The 20,875-nt window shown below is 34.9% G+C and overlaps 1 protein-coding gene across 4 annotated transcripts in view; it reads right to left on the bottom strand.

Moving 5' to 3' along the window:
* The window catches only part of VWA8 (von Willebrand factor A domain containing 8), a 278,034-nt gene that overhangs the window by 172,144 nt on the left and 85,015 nt on the right, over positions 1–20,875 (bottom strand). For all 4 annotated transcript variants that reach the window (XR_012688656.1, XM_075199773.1, XM_075199771.1 and 1 more), the window contains 5 exons: positions 15,986–16,101; positions 15,144–15,250; positions 14,413–14,519; positions 12,385–12,456; positions 5,762–5,838 (listed from right to left, as the gene is read on the bottom strand). Coding sequence is in view for 3 of the 4 variants with exons in the window: in XM_075199773.1 (XP_075055874.1) it covers positions 5,762–5,838; positions 12,385–12,456; positions 14,413–14,519; positions 15,144–15,250; positions 15,986–16,101 (479 nt within the window). In the remaining variant the exon portion in view is untranslated. The remainder of the gene's footprint in view (positions 1–5,761; positions 5,839–12,384; positions 12,457–14,412; positions 14,520–15,143; positions 15,251–15,985; positions 16,102–20,875) is intronic.

The following is a 20,875-nucleotide window of genomic DNA, read 5'->3' as shown; positions in this document are numbered from 1 at the left end:
TTATGAATGGCCAGGTGTCCATTTAACACTTACTACATCTATACTGGTTAGTTCCAGCTCATTGTCAGTGTACAGATAGGGTTTCTTAAATTAAGATATCAGTTATATAACCGAAACAAAACAATAGTAAAATAGGACAGGACAAGACAGCCAGAAGAATAGCTGCTTCTTAGAACAAGATCACACAATCAATGCACATTGTACAGGAAAGCAAATTACATATTGGCATACTTACAATCTGGTTTATAAATTCACAAACTGGTAATAATTACATACCAAAAAAAAATAAAATGAGAATTAGAGATTATTACCATGGTTTTGGTTCTGTCTGATAACAATGTATGTTAAAACTTATCATTAGTATGTGAATAACTACTGTTTTAATAATGTCCAAATAAAAAAAAAAGAAATATGGCCACATAAACAAAATTAAGCTGGGAACATGTCTAAAATGCACTTAAAAGAGCTGGAAAAAGAAATAAATCTGGTTTAATTGCCAGTCTCAGAATGATCTGCAGCAGCGCAGTGAGCCTGTTATCAGTATAGAACACTGACAACACAATTCTTTCACTTTGTAAACAAAGTTAACATCTGTTAAAATTAACAGAAACCTAAATCCTAATGTTACTTGTATTTTTCTGTATATGTCAGTAATATAAATATAGCACAATGAACACACATGTATTCATTGGAAAACACACAACAACTGATCAACCATCTTAAAAAACTATTTAATTAAGTAAAAGGTCGATAAAATATATGTATTTTTTTAACATGCCTATTTAATAATATAGTAATATGCTTATTTAATATCAGCGCATATAGTACAAATGTGCTGTAATCCATAATACCCAAACAAATATAAGGTTTTATGGGGCATATTGAATTGTTGGCGGATTTCAGCTCGTAGCTCAGGGAGCCGCGAGCTGAAATCCGGCTTACTAGTACCGTAATACCGGTATTTACGTGCACTATTACCGTAATGACAGTAATAGTGCGCGCGACGTGTTAATTTTGGCTATAACAAAACAATTAAATATGCCCCTATGGGGGGTATTCAATTGTTTCTTTTAACGCTAAAACAAAAAAAAAACGAGCGCTCTAAAAATATTAGCGTTAATACGGTAATATGCGCGTAAATACCGTTAATACAGTAGTTTACTCGCTGAATTTCATCTCGCAGCTCCCTGCTGCGAGATGAAATGTGTCTAAAACACTACAATAATACAAAATAATATGTGATTGATTGCAACATGTTTCAATGACCAAGTAACCTCTTATGTGATAATATAAACAAGCATATATTAAGAACTGCCAACATAAAACCAAATACATCTCAAGTCAGTGTAGTATGGTTACTTCTAAACACCAATAACTATGCCCCCATATAAATTTGGCATCACAAAATGACAGCATCTGCATTTGTGGCTGGCCACAAATATATATTAAATATGTATTGTTTTCAAATAGCAGGCAGTGTGTACATAGTCTAATGCTGTAAATCTGGAGAAATATAATACTTTTCTTTAGATTTTGCTGTACAATTTCTCTTCACAACCAAATGATGTCTATATATTGCTATGTGAGGTAAAAGGAAACACAATATTAACTTTAATATCTTATTCATAGCAAATGAAATCATAACATTTTTGATTGTTTTGTGACATATTATTAAATATATTGGGTAATTTGTTGAAAATGTCTATTAAGTATTAATTTGCACCACTGTCTTACAGAGTGACATTTTCTGACTGGTTCTTTTCCATTTAATAAACAATAGCACAAAAGGTGCCCACTCCACTCCTCCTTTCTTCTACAGCATGTGCTTCTTATATAAGTAGACAGACGCCTCAATGAGTGAGTAATGGGAACAAGTATTCTCCGTGTACAGCTTCTATGTCCACAAATACATATCCTTTCAGATCATAAAAATGTAACCAATAAAAGTATTTCACTGTGTGACCCCCTTACTGCAAAATCACTACGTCTTGCAATTTACATATCTTGCAATATACAAAAATTGGAACTCTTCTTTGAATCTGCGTGTTTAACATAATTCTCATTTTCTGTGGGCATGAACAATTGCATAGATTCTTTTCTATACGCTGGGTGTCATTTTTAGTATCTCATGTTCCTCTGTATATATGCACATTATCCGTTTTCATATTGTGTATGCAATTCTCACATTACCACTTGTCTGGCTAGATGTGTGCTTGATGCAATTCTTAATAACTGAACATTTATTAAATATTTAAAAAAAAATATCATCATTCTGCTTGCGCAGAAGCTCTTTGAAAGGCTTAATATCAACCTTATACTAACTAATGCTGAAATATAATCAAGCTCTCAATCTCCTAAAGAATCTCACAAGACATGGGGTAAACCAGGAATAAACTCTCGATTATGCGTATGGATAATTGAGAACACTTACAAGCTATGCTACCGATGATACTTAGTACTGAAAAGGCATTACACAATTTCCCCCCAAACTCATCCTCCCTTTGCTGGAGGTCTTGTGTACAGGGGAACATTGTCTCATAATTGGTCGAATTGCCATAAATTGACTCCTCTGTATTCAAAATCCATAAGCCCAATTCCTTATTTTACTCTCCTGTCTCACATGAAGTATACCTCAAAACTACTTAAAGTCTAATTACGCATATCCTGACAGCAACACAATTATAAATTGCACTTTACTGGAAAAACTCAAAGCTGCCATCCCTTCTCTCAGTTATCAGCAGAATATGGCAAGTTTACCAAATGGACAATATAACTAGTGCTATCCATAACACTCCAAACAAATTTTGTAGCATCTGAACTTCATGGATTTCTCACTATAGGGCCCTTATTCCTCTGCAGTATTAACGCAATCTCTCACTCCTATAACCCCTCCTTACTCAGTGAGTCCATTCCTCCCACACATCCTACTCTTAAACTCCATATCACAGACCACCTACAAAACACTTCCCTCCCAGTAACCTATATAAACCTACATATATCAGGCTCTTTTGCATTACAATTAGAGAACCGCTGCATGTTCTTATTGTGTACATCTTTCATTTTAAATAATACATTTGCTTCTGGCTAATAGTATAGGGCAGTACAGTGGATTAGTAGTTGGCACTTCTGGGGTCATGAGTTTAATCCCGACCATGGCCTTATCTGTGTGGTGTTTTCGTTGGCTTCCTCCGGGTGCTCCCGTTTCCTCCCACACTCCAAAAACCATACTAGAAGGTTATTGGCTGCTATTAAATTGACTTTAGTCTCTCGCGGTCTGTTTGTGTACATTAGGGAAGTTAGACTCTGTACAGCGCTGCGGAATTAGTGCCGCTATATAAATATCATATGACTATTATTTTATTTATGCGACACGATTTCTATATTTTGCTTGACAATATCCACATTATATAATAATCTTAAATGATCATCCCTTATTTTCTTTCTGTATCAACTTCTACTATTAATTTCATAAAGGTCAATACATTTTTTTTTTTTTAAAAAGACAAATTTTCCAACTACATCTCTTCACCTCTTTAACACTGATATTTACTAAATTTTATTTTGAAAATTATGAAACCAACATCTGTGTGTTTTGTGAAAAGCGACATGATAAATAAATAATATATATATATATATATATATATATATATATATATATATATATATATATATATATATATACACACACACATAATAAAAAAAATTTAAATACATAACAATTTTTAAGAACCTTCCTCTGCAATGAAATGGCTAGCGTCACATAGTCTGCAGCGGTCACTGTTGTTTAGGTAAAATGTTAGTCAATGACGAAAAGTTTGATATCAAACAATTTCTTTCAATTTACATACATGATTTCAAAGGTCTTGTGCATTATGCTTAGCTCACTGTGAAACACAATGGCCAGGTCTGTTGTCTATCTGATGTTGGAGATAACTAGTACATGGCAAGGGAGCTGGTTTTCTGAGTAAACAACACTGTTGCTTTAAACTGACATTTTAATTAAGAGTAATTGCAGTAAAAAAATCCATTAGTGCTCAAAGGGTTATTTTAATTGATCTTATTTATAACAAAAGTAACTGCATTTTGTAATGATGCTCATCTGTAAGGAGATAAAAGTTAGATCTCAAGAATAAATATAATTTGCAGAGAGAGAAAACTGTAGGCAGATAAAAAGCTAATTAGCCTTTCATTTGATTTTGAAAGATCTGGAAATAGACATTTAAAAAAGACAAGTTTAACAGCAACAAAGTGGTGGTGCGATAAGCACAAACACATGACACAATCACAGAGGAACAACAGTACAGCACGGTCTGCAGAGTTGCCTGTGTACCGAGACACCTCACAGATCTACTTATTTCGTGGAGATAAAAAGGCTAATTTAATTTATTTATTTATATACCCTTTATCCCCTTCATTTGAATTGCTGTGAGTCCCTCCAATGTGGTGCCAGACTGAAGGCCCATTTTTCATGTTTCTCTTGGTACAATAACCATCATGCAAGAGGCAGAGCCAACAAAGGGTCTATGACGACCTTGGAAATAAGGTCCATACCTGATTTTATCAGGGACCCACACAATAAAAGTATGCAGGTAAGTGGAATGAGGAATTATTTTTGAACCACATAGAGCAAAAAGTGGAATTAACTTTTCGAGTGTATCTGTCACCTACCCTACTGGACACATCCATCTTATGGACTTACTAACATTTAAAACAAAGCACTAGGAGCTACCACTATCACCGCAGCATGACAACGTAAATTGAGAGGATAAATATTGGTTCAGTCCACAAATCGGTTGTCTATATTGTAACAATAATCTTTTAATAGGAACACAGTAGAATCTACAGGTCCATGTAATTCTGCCCTTTATTTGTGTGGTTTTTGATGGGGCAGGGTTAGGGACTATGGTTTTTTTCTCTCTGTAATATTTTCAATCTAAAAAATAGCAGTATGGTTGTCCATTGTATTCTTGGAATTATTTCGCTGCATGAATCCCAACATAACTGTCAATAGATTATTCCACGGATCTATCACCTGTTCTGTAAATAAATTCTTCCTCATGTTACCACCTTTCAGTCTTCTTTCAACTGATTTCAAAGTGTCTACCCCTGAGTATAAAAGCAATATTTACAAAATAAACTGGGCAGTGTGTTTATTATAAGGAATAAAATATCCCTATAGTAGTCTCTAGGATATAAATGTAACTTCAACTATCCTTAAAATTTACATTAAGGAATACATTTATACACACACTGAAGGTACACTTGCCTACTTTTCCCAGAGTCCCTTGAGGAGGGGGTCTACGTGATGTCAAGTCTGGTGGAGTTTAATGGGTATGCGTCAACATGCTTTGCCCACTGTGACCCAATTTGCGCCATGGTGCTCATATATAGGAGTGCTAACAAATATTTTGGGCAATGATTTTAGGTATAAACTATAAAATGTGTTAAACGTGCTGTATCAATCCTCATTTATTCCATCTAATGGAATCCATGTAGCGAATTACTAACTTACTACTCATTTATGATTGTAATAGATCCTTTTATTTGCTCTATATCAGCACAGGAAGTCATTACCACTTGATAAAATGTGTCCCTCACTCCATGTGAAAGACTAAACAGACATCCATGGGTTTTAATCAGAATGTCATATATAGGAAGTTAGAGAAGGTATGAATACATGTGTTTCTTATGGTTGTTACACACTGATAATACATCACACATTACCATTCATAAAAACAGAACAATCTCAGTGCTTAATTACCTGTGTAATTGTAAATATTCCCGTGGTCTGTTAAGCAAATGCAGAAATCGATCAACTATCTTGTTTTTTCCAACTCCCTGTTAATGTAGAAAAAGATTGTTACTTTTCACTTATACTCTCTATTTAAAAGCAAACAAACAAGACTATACAAAACGTAAGAGATAAAACAAACATAATAATGGACACATGATTCACAGTACAAAAACTGTTAACACAAGTAAAAAAAAAAGTAAAGAAACTAGACTGTTTCTCAACATTGATGGTAATATTTTGCAAAGAATCTATGAACTAACTGGTAAGGAAGATAATAGAATCGGTATAGCTGTGATTACACAAAAATGAGTCTGTTTTCAACAGTGTACGGATTGCTTTATGCAGTTCACTAAACATTTCACAAAACTTAAACTCATAACTTGTTTGTGTAAATCACACTTGTAGTTGTGCCATGATGATCAAAATATATTCAGCGGACTAACCACACTGATCGTCAGTCATTTTTGACTATTGTTTAGGTTTCTTTAAATATTTTGTGTTTTAATACTTGCTTTGTATGATCATTGTACTATAACAAATACAATTATGAGTAAAAATAATCAAGTTTCTTGTATAAAAGGATCAGTCATTATGTATTCCGATCCAGAAAACAATCAAGAAGAACCATGAGATACGAGTATGTGGTACTGGTATAATATGTCTAATGGTACAAATTTGGGTGACTGCCAAAACAATAAAAAAAAATTAAGGGTCTTCCATTAATCAGATATATCATTCTGAACCTATGCAAGTTACGTAAATGTCTCGCTACAGCCTACAGTTGTCACCTTTCATAATATAGTCTATGGAGAGGTATTAGTTGACTACACTATTTCATTAACAATATTACTGTGGCACACGAAGGCTATCATAAAAAAATCATATGAAAACTGTAAAGTTTGCAATATTTTCTTTTTGTATTTATATATTGCATTTTATTTGAACATGCCTTTTAATTTTAACTACTCAGCAAAATACCATTTAGATTGAAGCACAAATGTTAGAGACGTGTGTGTGTTTGTCCTCTAAACATACATTGGCAAAGCACAAAATTGACCTTTGAATGGGATTGACCTGTATAAATGCTTAATCTGGTTGATGCACTCTCTTTAATTAATGCGACTTTGGCAGCAGTTTGAAAGCTATGTTTTATGCCACCATGTTTTTGTTTATTTATCTATAGAAAGTGTAACGCAATGTTGCTGTATTCCTTTTTCTGGCATAAAACCCTAATGAACATAAGGTGGTTAGCAGACGGCTTTTTAAGTGGCGCTTTACATATAAGAATAATTCTATACCACACTTGGCTTCTCCCATTCAGTTTAATAATAAGAAAAAAAACAGTCATCATATCTGACTAATCTGCAAAAATGGCTGTGGTACAGTATAACAAATTTGTGGATTAGCCAAACTAGTAGGAGAGTGAATACAGCCAGCAAGTGACTACATGTTTTGTCTCCCCTCTACATAATACTAAAGAGTAAGTTGTTGATTTACAAGGAATTTCATTATTTTGTAGATCCTCTGGCAGTAAAGGATTTTAGATTACTTGCAGAGCAATATAATGTATACTGTAATAACATACATGTTTTGTTTAATAATTTAAACACTTTAGTACAGTAGCGTTAAACTAGGCTAGCTGGCTTGTACTTGTTCAGGGAACATTAGAGACCACCATGACTACAATGCAAGTAACACATGTAAGTTTGTTACTGATTAGATGGAGATATTTGAGATAAAGCTTTTGTTTCTAGAGTGCTCTGTTTAGCTAATAACAGAGGGACATATAGTATGTTGACTGAATCTCTTGGCTAGCACAATTCAGTAAGAAGGCCAATCGATCTGGTTCCTTTCCAACACAATGAAAAACAATGGGCAACAGTGAGCCCATTGAGAACTCAACGGGCACACCAACTAGGGCAGGAGAGGGAAGAAAACAAATCCCTGTCCAGTTATAGCCAAATTCATTGATTATCGGACCAAAGAAAAGAGTCAAACAAAATACAAATAAGATATAGAACTGACCATCAAAAGAGAAAGATTCTAATATTTCAGGACATTTCAGACAATGTGTCCAAAAAGAGAAGAGAGTTCCCTATAGTCTGTAAATGTTTGCTTGATAACAAGTAGCGTTTTTTTCCACAGCAAAACTAAGGGTAATCAACAATGGGCAGACATATGTTTTTACTGACTAAATTATTTCTAAACACCATTTCTAAAGCCTTGCATCCTCATCTGGGTCACTAGCTACCCTCACACTCACCCCTTGACCCATTAACATTAAATTGTTCTTTGTATGTTCCGGAATCTTGGCTAGTGTTCACATCAATGGTTAGGGAGGCGGGGGTGGAAGAAAAGTTGTACTGAAGCATATTTCTTAACTTTGCTATGCTAGCAGTGCTTAAATACATTTCTTAACAGTACCGCCTTGCTACAGGTGTGGCATGGTGGAGACCATGCTGGACTAGCGCCTCTTTAGGGGTGGAGAAACGTGTCAGGATTTCTCTAGTTGGCAAGTATATCAATCTACTCAGCTTACTATTACCAGCGTGTGCTGTGGTTTTTTTTCATACCTGGGCTCCTTTCAGTCTCACAGAAGCAGAACTATCAACTGATTACAAGGTACAAAAACTATATATTTTGGACAGCAGATTATTTTGGCTTTTTGATTGTTGCCTAATGAACTGTTTTTGTTATCTTTAAATATCAATGGGTATATTCCATAATATGGATGAACTCTCTTTTTTTGCACCTTATATTCATAATGAAAGGTGCTCTATATACCGCTATTTCATCTGTACCAAAGGTATTATCGAGGATTGGAATTTAAGCACTAATTAAGGGAATTGCGTAATTAGTCCCAAATATTATTTGGACAGCATTGAACTACTCTTGGATAACGTTATATGTTTGAATAAATCAACTACATCTTGAATTTTAATATATAATATCAAGTTACCGTATAAACACTGGAAGGACTATGGAAACCTGTGGGCTTAAATAGTTGCACTTGCTTGAAAGATTTAATAATGGAAGCTAATTATCATCTTGGACCCAGAGCAATTGTGCTTTTTATAATCGCTTTTGCTATTTTCACTTGCCAATATTGTTATTAATTCATTATGTATGATATTGTTAATGATTTCAATTGTAATGAATAAATGTATAGATATAATCTGTTGATTTTATAATTTATCTTATTTCACCTCAACCAGTGCTCTTCTTCTGCCTTTTATTTTACAGTTTGATTCATTAGCATTTCAGTATCTGCTTATTGTTGTAGCTGCGGTTGGTGAAGCACCATGAGCCTTTAACCCACTAGCGCCCATTGGTTCCATTGGTTTGATTCTTTCTTTTATTTCTGATGTGTCATATGTGCCAACAAACAACTTGTGACAAAGGATGGTTAGACATACAGTCCACTGCATTTATTCCACTCCCCCAACACTTCACACTACCCTCATAAAATGTAGAAGGGCTCAATACCACAAGTAAGAGAAAGAAAATCAAGATCAGATATACGGTTTCTTCAAGACTGGCGGGCAGGGGAACACTCAAACTTCCAAGACAGTCGGATTAATGGTGTAAATTGGCACTATACCATTCGAAATCCTGTGGCGTGGCAATACTTTTAGGCATATACAATCTCAACCATGATCCTTAAACAAAAGGAAGGGGGGACCTGCTATATTTTTTAATCTTCCAAATTCTCAACACTAAATATATTCTCAATATATATTTCCCCGCGCCTTTTTTTATTTTTCCCCCAAAATATACAATTTGTGGCTTAGCGGGACACCCCAAATCTAACTGTAAGGGTGACTTTAATACAGTAGACAACGCAATTTTAGATAAACCTCACATTCCCTCTCTATCCTAAAAAACAATCACTACTTATCAAATCCCTCTGATAAATCCTTTTATCTTTCTTGAGAATACATATCATAATATTGGACCATGCCAATGCTCCCTTGTGTCATTTTGGACACCTTCAATAATATATCAAAAGTAAATGGTTGGAATATCTAGATGATAACAGAGCATAGGAATAATCTAGTCCCGTTCTGGGAAGCATGGAGGGCTGTTATGTGGGGACACATTATTACCTATATGGCTAATAAAAACAAAGAAAAGGTAAAATATCAATCCAGTCAGGACCAATGGCAATGTATTGCAATACCTACATGTCCAGTCCAAGTGACAACTCTCTTGAAAGGTACACACAGGCGTGCTAGCTCTTGGAGAACTCTTCTTATGTCAGATGTCTATATCTTGAACGTGAACCCAATAGTTGTATTAATATAGAAATTTTAATAATAGTTACATTAAAAATAAAGATTAAAAAACAGCGAAACAAAGTGATAATGTGAATAAAGTGTTGTTTAAAAACTGCGGAATGTACTTGTGATTGATTTCTTTTAATAATATTCCCAACAAATCACATTTGAAATGATCTCTATTTGCTGTCTCACTGTTTTAGTAGTGTTCAATGATTCCACTTTTATTTCAATAAAGTTTACACTGCTATCAGATTGTGGAATAAATGATATACAAAGGCCAATGCATTTACTGTGAGACTAACTAACACTCTTAGGGTTTGGGTCAGTAAAAATAGTGACCATTATCTCTATATTTCACCACCGGGGAATAATTGGTAAATTATCAATGAGAAGGTTGAGGCTTGCAATTCCCAGAGTTTACAATTGATTATTATTACTGTTCTCAAAGTATCATAATATTGTGAAGTAAAAGTGAAATCATTGAACACGAATACAAAAAGAGACAACAAATAGAGATCATTTCAAATGTGATTTATTGGGAAAATTAATAAAAGAAAGCATAAAGTACAGCCTGCAGTTTTTAAAGATTACTTTATTCACATTATCACTTTATTATTTTACTGTTTTTTAATCTTTATTTTTAAGGTAATTAGTATTAAAAGTTATATTTAACAAAACTATTGGGGTCATGTTTAACATATAGACATCTGGAGATTGTTAATGCACTCTATCAAAATCTTTCTTCTCAAATCTTGTATCTACTTCAAGTTGGTGGGTAGGACTTCAATAAATTCATTATAACAGTTTATCATCATCATCATCACCATTTATTTATATAGCACCACTAATTCTGCAGCGCTGTACAGATAACTCATTTTTATCAGTCCCTGCCCCATTAGAGCTTACAGTCTAAATTTCCTAACACACAAACACAGACAGACATTGAGAGAGACTAGGGTCAATTTAATAGCAGCCAATTAACCTACTAGTATGTTTTTGGAGTGTGGGAGGAAACCAGACCACCCGGAGGAAACCCACGCAAACATGGGGAGAACATACAAACTCCACACAGATAAGGCCATGGTCGGGAAATGAACTCATGACCCCAGTGCTGTGAGGCAGAAGTGCTAACCACTTAGCCACCGTGCTGCCCACAATTTATTGTAGTTTATAATGATATATATGAAAACAATAAAAAAACAGATAATAAATATACAGCGTTGTTCATAAGTGTGGAAACACCCTTCTAAAGCGGAATTGAGTAAGGAAATATTAATCCAGTGTCTATCACATATGACCTGGCTAAGGTGGAAAACATTTTAGGGTACATGGCCAGTATGGTATTTGTAATACCATTTAAGTGAGATAGTTTATCTATTTTTCCACTGATTATTGCTGCTTTGTTTACCAATGTATTCCAATGTAAGAGTGTTCATAGAATCATTACAAATAAGGCACTCTTGCCATCCTTATGGGAAAATATGCAATCCTGGAAGTTGTATTGTGTAAAAACATTTGTCTCATATTGTATTCAGACACTTTAAACTGAACATTTCTACGCTTCAATAAAAAAAGTCAAGATTAAAACCATCAAACTCACATAGAATATATGTAAATGAACAGAAGAGGAGGCAGTCTCAGTTATGCAATTGCACAGCAATGTAATGCAACTATACCGCTTTCCTGCCTGCTGTGTGATTTCTACCCAGCAATATTTCATCTCCTTCTGTTATTGATGGTCGGTCTTATTTGTTCTGTTGATTGTTTCTGTGTGTGCTACTTTGTCTTCGCTCCTGTTCAGCCTGTGTCAACTTGCTCGTATTTCCTTTTACCTTATTTAACATTCTAAAACAAAAACCCTTTTGTGCTTTACTGGTCTCTGTATGTATACTGATCTGGTTAACCTTACTCTTTTGCATTTTGAGGTGGTGGTGTTCACATACTGTGCAGCTATCAGTAATCTTGCATTGTATCGATTAGATATGTTTTGTGTGACAGGAATGTTTCATGTGATTGCCATTATAATTTAAAAAAAAATGACAGCACTAATTTTTCTAATTTTGGGGTATGCATTGCTTTGTATACACATATTTTGACAGTTACCATATTGAGACATAGAAGACAGGTCTGGAATTGGTATTATGTGGGAAACAGGTAGGCTCAGCAGCTATTGGTGATTCTAAACTATAGTATTGGATATCTCTGCTCACAAATACATGAATCTGTAAGACATAGCTTTAAGAATGTTGAATCAGTTTGGAAAAAGGAACACCAAGACTGCCCTAAATTACATATAACAAATAAACTCACCTGATTTCCAACCAACAAGAGGTGTTCACCGAGCAAAAAATCTTTCAGCATGTCCTCCATAACTCTCATGTGCTGTAAACACAAAATGTGCTGCTTTATTCACAATTCCAAGCAAAGACCTGCTCATTAAATGTGTGTGATTATCTTATAGAAGAGAATCTACTGGGACAGGTAGTGTAAACTGCAAAGGTCCAACACATTTCTTGTTATAATATGAAAGACAAAAAATGTCACCTATATGTTGCTATTTTTCAGGTAGCATAAAAGGTTCAGTAATCACCATTCTTTGTTAGCTACTCCATCTGTCTATGGTGACCTCTAATTGTCTGCTTATTAAGAGAAATCTTCATACTGCACACATGACTTTATTCACAAGTGATAGCTGCCATTACTTCCAGCAGTTCTAATCGGTAGGTATAGAAACAATATGAAATCTGTTAAATGCTATGAAGAAGGGAAGTCCCACAACATCCTGCGGTTACATTATATTTGTAGCAACAGCTTGATCACACATTGGTCTAATGAACTTTATACTAAAGCTAAAATTTGGTTGTTTTTATTAAAATTGCCCAGATATTGTAATGTGACTTTTCTCAATTGAATCTAATCCAATTGAAACATATTTGTTTGGGCAGAATGGAGAATGAGGTTGGCTGATGCATGTGGAGTAACTGACAGAACAGAACTTTGTGATTCAGACATTCTGTCCAACTGTTAACAGTGTATGTAAAACTATTTGTTGATAGGTAATACTATTACAGCATAGATCACACTGTAATAATATCTGGAGAGCCACAGGTTGTCTTGTAGTTGAAAGTGACCATTTTCTGAATTTCCATTCACATTTATTTTCACCTGGTAATTGAAAGTAATGTATTATCCTTCTTCAACACAATATAACTCAAATAAACAACCTTACTCAGATTGGTCATAAATGTATATAAATACACATAATAGCTGAAAGAATCTTTATTGCAATTTTTTTGTTATACTGTTGTAAGAATATGTCACTAATTACAAGTAGCAAGAAGCTTTAAAACTGTGAGCTGACCCACTTCCCTTTCACTGCTTATTGTTGTATTACCTTGAGGACAATATCATGCTCAGATAACCAAATTAGTAGGCTTAGAAGCATGCATATATATATATTCTAAACTGAGCCTCCCTATGACTGATGCACAGAATGCAGTGTTTCTGCTCCTCCACCCCCTTCGCTTTTTCTCCAGCCAAGTGATGCTTTCAGTGGAGAAAAAAGAAACAGGTCATGTGGAAGTAGGTCAGCCAAAGTCCTTAGAAAAAACAGTAATTGTCAGACTCTGCTATCCTCTGTATAAGTGACTTAACAACACTTGCCACAATAAATAAACTATCACCTATACTGGTAAGAAATGTTTTTTTGCCAAAACTAGCTTTTTCTGCCTTCTCTAAATTAGTAAAGACAAATCAAATTAATTGCATTACTAGAGAAAGTAAAGGCCAAGAATAATCAATGTAGAAATGTATATTTGTCAGGTGATGTACAGTGTACGTTATCATCATGTTTATTACTAAGAGATATCTATCAACTGTTACAGTGTATGTGCCTATAGTGCACTATACTAGTTTCTACATAGAAACCTTCATTGCACCTTCATTGCTTCATAATAAAAATCCTAGCATATTTCTTGGTTTCTTTCAGAGAGGAAAACACACTGTTGGGCTTCAATAAATAGAAGACAGCATTTAGTTTCCAATATGCAGTGCATTTTTTTTTTTTTAAAACAACAAAAAAAACAATTTTTAGTGTATTGTAGGTAACAATTGGAAATCATAGCTATGAGCCTCTGTGTCCAGCTGTTGATCCAACTGGCTTTATTGGTGTTTTCACCATGTTCTGAATCAACATATTGAGATAAGCTATAAGGGAAAAGCTTCCTAACCTAATGATTATGTCATCATGCACAGTGCTTGTCTAGGGAACCATTTCTATCTGCTGACATAAAGCTGGACTTTAGTTACATGGGCAGTAGCCAAAGCCTCACTACGCACCTGCGGGTTGTCATAGAACAGGACGTCTGGTACTTTCATCTTCTCATCAGCATTAAATACCGGCACCGTGACACTGCCAAGCCTCAGGATGCCAGATTTAATTTCACCTAAGAAATAACCCAGGAGTTAATTTGCAAGATACAAAGTTTTAATCCAGGTTTATCTACACACTTTAAAGTTTCTTTGTTTTAAAACAGAAACTTAAAACTGCAAATAACACACATAAATAAATCAGATATTAGACTGCAAGAATGTATTGTAGGACTTCTACAACAGGCTTAAGCCTGATATAAAACATGCAAATTCAATGTAATAATCACTAGTTATAATGGGCAGCACGGTGGCTAAGTGGTTAGCACTTCTGCCTTACAGCACTGGGGTCATGAGTTCAATTCCCGACCATGGCTTTATCTGTGGGATTTTGTATGTTCTCCCTGTGTTTGCGTGGGTTTCCTCCGGGTGCTCCGGTTTCCTCCCACACTCCAAAAACATACTGGTAGGTTAATTGGCTGGTAACAAATTGACCCTAGTCTGTGTGTCTGTGTGTCTCTGTCTCTGTGTGCCTGTGTCTGTGTGTGTTAGGGAATTTAGACTGTAAGCCCCAATGGGGCAGGAACTGATGTGAGTTCTCTGTACAGCGCTGCGGAATTAGTGGCGCTATATAAATACATGGTAATAATGGATTACAGAGAGAAATGTACCACAGCATCATTAATAATAACACCTCTTACAGCTGTAATCTTTGCTTTGCACCCTTTCCAGCTCTGCACTGGTTTCCTCTATCCCAGAATCCATTAAGTTTTTCTGTAAAGCTGATCTAGCCAGATTTGGTAAAAATCTAGAAAAAGATTAGGAACAAATTAGATTAATAAGTAATGCTAAACAATAAAAACATGAACATAGCTTCCCAGTGTTTCTATAGCACATACATTTAATACAAACAGAAAATTCAAGATAGTTTTACAAATATCTGATTTAAATTAACAGAGAGAAAATAAATAGCAATCTTTACTATCTAATGCATTACAATCTTTATATATGTCTGATAATTTATGTATAAATAGCTAGCAACTGTACAGCAGAACTGTTCTATTATTCAGGGAAATTTTCTTGCTGCCAAAATTCCAATAACTGTGAGTGCAAAGAAGGAAATTTACGAAGCACAAAACGTTGATGCAAAATCTGCTTTGTCCTGGAACTAATACTTTTACTATGACCCATTCTGCGCCCCTATGGTGAACTTTGATAAAAAGCATTTCTAGGTGCATTATGAGCAATGTAACATTCACATAAACCTGACCCCTCTAATAGCCCCATTGTCTCCTCACTCAAGATTTTAATGAAGTTGTATTGCAAAGTCAATCCATACATATGGGCTACTATTCTTACTAGGAGGCCTCCAGCTATTCAGGACAAGCCATTCTTTTTACATGACTGCCCCCAAAAAAAATGTAAGTAATGGAATGAAAAATGTATTATTTTCCACTCAGTGGTTCGTTCATAAAGGGAAAAAAATGCACCAATACCAAAAATGTTCACATTTTCATTACATGTTGGGTGTCACCATACACACCTTGAGAGACAGGCCTTGTTAATCGCATGAAACAGACTCTCATCCGGGTACTGAGACAAGCGCCGGCAGATGCGAAGTAACTGTCTTGTAGACAAAGATGAAGCTAACGATTGTGCCTGCCACAAAACACACAAAGAACATTTGAGAAATATTGTCCCTTTAGTTTTTATATCTGTGTGTAATGTAATCAAACTGGGTTGTCCAAATAGCTGCCACTGAATGTATTATGTGGCCCCATCATCCTAGACAGCCATTACAGACTGCATTGCATCATTAGTCTGACATTATTTTCAACCTGTGAGTCGTACACGAGTGGCTGTCCCCATGTAACTGCTTTGATCATATCACTTTGGATTATAATGCAGATTTACATATTATAGTGTATATTAAAATTAAATTACCATATAAGAAGTATTAACTTAATTTCAGCTCATACTGACAGAGTAGCATCACATTCAGGCTTAGTATATAGTTATACAATAGACATCAAATAGTCCCAAAGACCAGAGGTTAACCCTAAACCGACTGAGGTAAGATAAGTCTAACAAACAAATTAGTAATTAGTCCACTGATGTTATCTTGAGGGGATCTTTATAACACAAACGTTTAGGAGTATTTGATTAAAACAAATCAATATCTTGATATGTAAATTCAAAACATTTTGTGTCCTTAGTGTAAACATTAGTGGAACATCTTTAACATGTTACTGGTACAGAGTGCAATATAGAGTAATCATGCATTGGATCATTGTATTAACATATAGTATATATTAATAGTACAATTATAATGTGAAGAAAGAAAGTTGTACGTTTGTCAAAAAAGATAAAACTTGGCTATAAGGGGAAGATTTACAAGTACAAAAATGAAGATTATTAATGTCGAACACCCAGAAGGTATTATCTCAGAACAATAAATTATCTGTAGAAATGTGATAGAAAAACATAACATATTAATTACTACTTTGCCCATCAAATTCCCCAAGAATGAAATGCACAATGCTGTTAATAGCCTGGTCACAACAACTAAGTAACAGAAAAATACAGTTTTACTATTTTACTTAATACCCTGTCAAAAACATTAAAAATAAGCTATTAAGTCCAAAAAACGAGTCAGAAACAGGTGTTGGGCTAAAAATAAAATAAATAGACGTCAATGTTACAACGCTGGAAGGACCTGGAAGCACATGATGGGAAATTTGGGACACTATTTTCAGCACAAAATTATTTTTCAGTGTTCTTTGAAACATCTAAAAATAAGCTCAGACAGACACCACTTTATCCTGCTCCAAAACTTATTTCCACAGCACCAGCTATTTTTACAATCCTATTTTTTGGAGCATTGTATACTTAATGAATTACATATGTCTGTATATTTACTTTCCCATTATTTCCACTCTGTTCTAGTATCAAAAGAGCACACTCTATTCACTAAAGGTTACTATGAAGAAGAATTAACTGCACGTAGACAACACCAATATTACCTTCATTACAATAGAGACAAAGACAAGAAGGACCCATTGTATCATATATTTTGTGTAAATGCATCCAGGTTAAAATACACATATTAATATCTATCAGCTAGAATTAAATCAACTTGAAAATCTTGTTATAAAATGTTCTAATTACATTTATTGTTCTGCTTCACTTTTGTAGTAATTTTGGTAATTGATTATTACATGAATTTTGCAGTTTATACTGTTACTAGCATAAGTAAAGCAGGTTACTCAACTATTTACTGTGTTCACCAATTTGTTGTGTACAAAGCAATCTGACCTGCTCCATCTAACAAATGTTTGAAATGATGGGGCCATTCCTAAAATGAATTTGGCAGATGAACACATTTGCATGTGTATGTCAACCAAAATGAATGAGGAAGCCTATGACCTGGGTCCCTCAGGCAATCCACCCCACCAGACAGTTGGTTTGTATTATCTGCCCTTCCAAATGTAGGAAACTATGTCACAAATGTGGTTGTTTGGTGTGTGCAGTCAGCTTAACGTGGACTTGACCCCTACAAACAGTAGGGGTTCTGGTTGGCATACACATGTATATGTGAACTAATATTCATGTCAATGTAGCCTAACACCTCACTAGAAAGCAGTGCCTCATGAATGTAAGTCAGACCTTCTGAATTTTAGTCAGACAATGCCTCAGTGATGTTACCAGTTGCCAGTCAATTGACAGGCTGCATAATATGTCTGGTTCAACCCACAATGGACACCTCCACGACATGTAGGTGCTTTAATAGCTCGCAAAAAACCATAAAAGAAAAGAAGAAAAGCATCAGAATAATTACATCAAAATAAAAATATTTTATTTTGTTGTAGTTAAATATTTAACCAATTGTGCTTTATGAAGTGGATATTGATAAAAAGTTCCCTTTATAACAACTAAGAAAAAAACATTTATTGACAGGAGGCACAGAGGAATTGTCTTATTGTTGAGAGTAAAGTCCACAAGAAATTACCATGAGGTACAGATGAAGTATTCAGCGATCTCCTGGAATCTAATAGGAAGACGCGTAAAGGAGCACAAGCTACTGTTGTCGAGGTAATATAATCAATGTGTAAAGAATATACAAAGTACACACCAAGCATTATACAGTAAAATACTTACTGCCAGTACTAAAAAAATAAAATGAAACATTTTCTCCCTAAAAAACTGCTACACAGTTAACATGTTGTTATTTATATAGTTAAAGCTTCATTTGTGAAGAGCCAAAAGATAAACATTAGTTGTCCTTTTTTCCTAATTAAGATTGAGCATGTGTGTAGATTTATATGATCAGTGACCTGGTTTGTCATCACAGTAGCCTCTTTCTCCAAAATCAGGATAAACCATGATAATGGTCGCATTGGCATTTAACATTAACAGGGAAGTCTAATTAGAATGATTTGGGCAGCACGGTGGCTTAGTGGTTAGCAGTTCTGCCTCACAGCACTGGGGTCATGAGTTCGATTCCCAACCATGGCCTTATCTGTCTGGAATTTGCATGTTTTCCCCGTGTTTGTGTGGATTTCCTCCGGGTGCTCCGGTTTCCTCCCACACTCCATAAACATACTAGTAGGTTAATTGGCTGCTTTGGGAATTTACACTGTAAGCTCCAATGGGACAGGGACCGATGTGAGTGAGTTCTCTGTACAGTGCTGCAGAATTAGTGGCGCTATATAAATAACTGGTGATGATGACGATTTGTTTAGGGATGTCTCAATTGCATTATCCATGCTAATAATGATAATAGTTTCATTATTATTATTTAGCAAATATGTATAATAATTGTAATTGATCATTACTACTTCATTATGTATTTGTATAAATTATATCAATGCTTCCTTGTAAACAACTTTATGAATTCTTCTTGTCAAGGTCAGGATGATGCGGGTCTTCTTGCTACTGGCTCTCAAACAGGTGATGTACAACTGTCCATGTGAGAGGCATGGATTCCTCAAGTTCATCCTAGCCATTATGAAAGACTGCCCTAAGCATTACTGGTAGTGATGGCAAAACAGAGCTTGATGGGGAACTGCAGGCACTGGAACGCAAACGGGCAGTCACTGGGCATGATTGATATGACTAGTATGAAGACACACTCCACCTTGGACCAATCTGTAACTATGATGAGGAAATTCAAGGAGATTTGTGGGGAGTTAAAGTTCTGCAGCAACATAATAAGGGATCCAGTCTTCAGGGTCAATTTGTGATCTCTCGTGTTAATGAGAGTTGAGCTGGTTTACTGGGTCTCCATCATTCGCTGCACTGTCCACTGACCTGTATGTCCATTTACAGAACTACCATGGGTGCAAGGGGTGCGATCACTACGGGGCCAAGAGGTGGGGGGGGGGGCACAGCAATACCACAAATGCCTCTCTCATGAGATGTATAGTAAATGACTGATACCGCTGCTACTGCAAGTCTAAGATACTGATACTACTCCTGCTATAGAATTAATCTAATAAAATAGAAGATATAAATAACAATGGAATTCATTTAATAAAATGTAAGAGATAAATAACAAGTTGAGATATAGGTGAACCTCATTATCCTTTGAATACTGTTACCAGGAGAAATGGAAAATTAAAAGTAGATATATAATACCAGATATCAATTATCTCTACCCACACAGTAAAGAGCAATAATAAGCGACTCCTATAAGAGTTCAATATCCTGCCAATTCATGTGTGGCTTATGAAGATAACGTATATGTATCTGATATGATTATCTAAAGGAAATCCATATTTATGTGTAATCGGGGAATAAGAGAACGCCCTCATAAGATTACCACTGACATTCTAAGCCACAGTTTATGAGTTTTATAATAGTACATATAGTGATTTTGATTTAAATAATTGCCATATTAGTTCAAAAAAAGGAATTTATAATGAAAAACCTATTATAATATAATAAATGTGATTAACCCCTCATATAGTGATGCTTGGCTATCAAAAAGATTATATTACACATTTTTTGCAAGTTAAATTCTCACGCCTTGTTCTTCTGTAAACAAATTAGTTTTCCAGAATACTATTGTCATGAACCTGTAGGTATAAACTGTTACTTTTGTGCATATGGTAGAAATATTACAGTATTGAATGAAACAGAAATATTGCAAATTTGTGACAGATGTTAATTTTAAGATGATCATTAACAGTAAGGTTAATATAAACTTACCTTAGAATGTAAGAGGTCATATCAGCAGTGTATATATGCATGTTTGTGTATAAAATACTGCCCACACTTAGTTGATAACTGACTTTTTATACCAAGCAGCGATGTTTATGCCAAAGCTGAATGACATCACAAAGGCTGTTTATGATGTAAGCCAATTGATCAGTCTGGTGTTAATGAGCTGCAGATTTTCTCAACGGTTTAGCATCATGTACCTAACACTTTA

The sequence above is a fragment of the Mixophyes fleayi genome, chromosome 2 (genome assembly GCF_038048845.1).
Source record: "Mixophyes fleayi isolate aMixFle1 chromosome 2, aMixFle1.hap1, whole genome shotgun sequence".
Classification (NCBI taxonomy): Eukaryota; Metazoa; Chordata; class Amphibia; order Anura; family Limnodynastidae; genus Mixophyes; species Mixophyes fleayi.
This window is presented reverse-complemented; position numbering and strand designations above follow the sequence as displayed.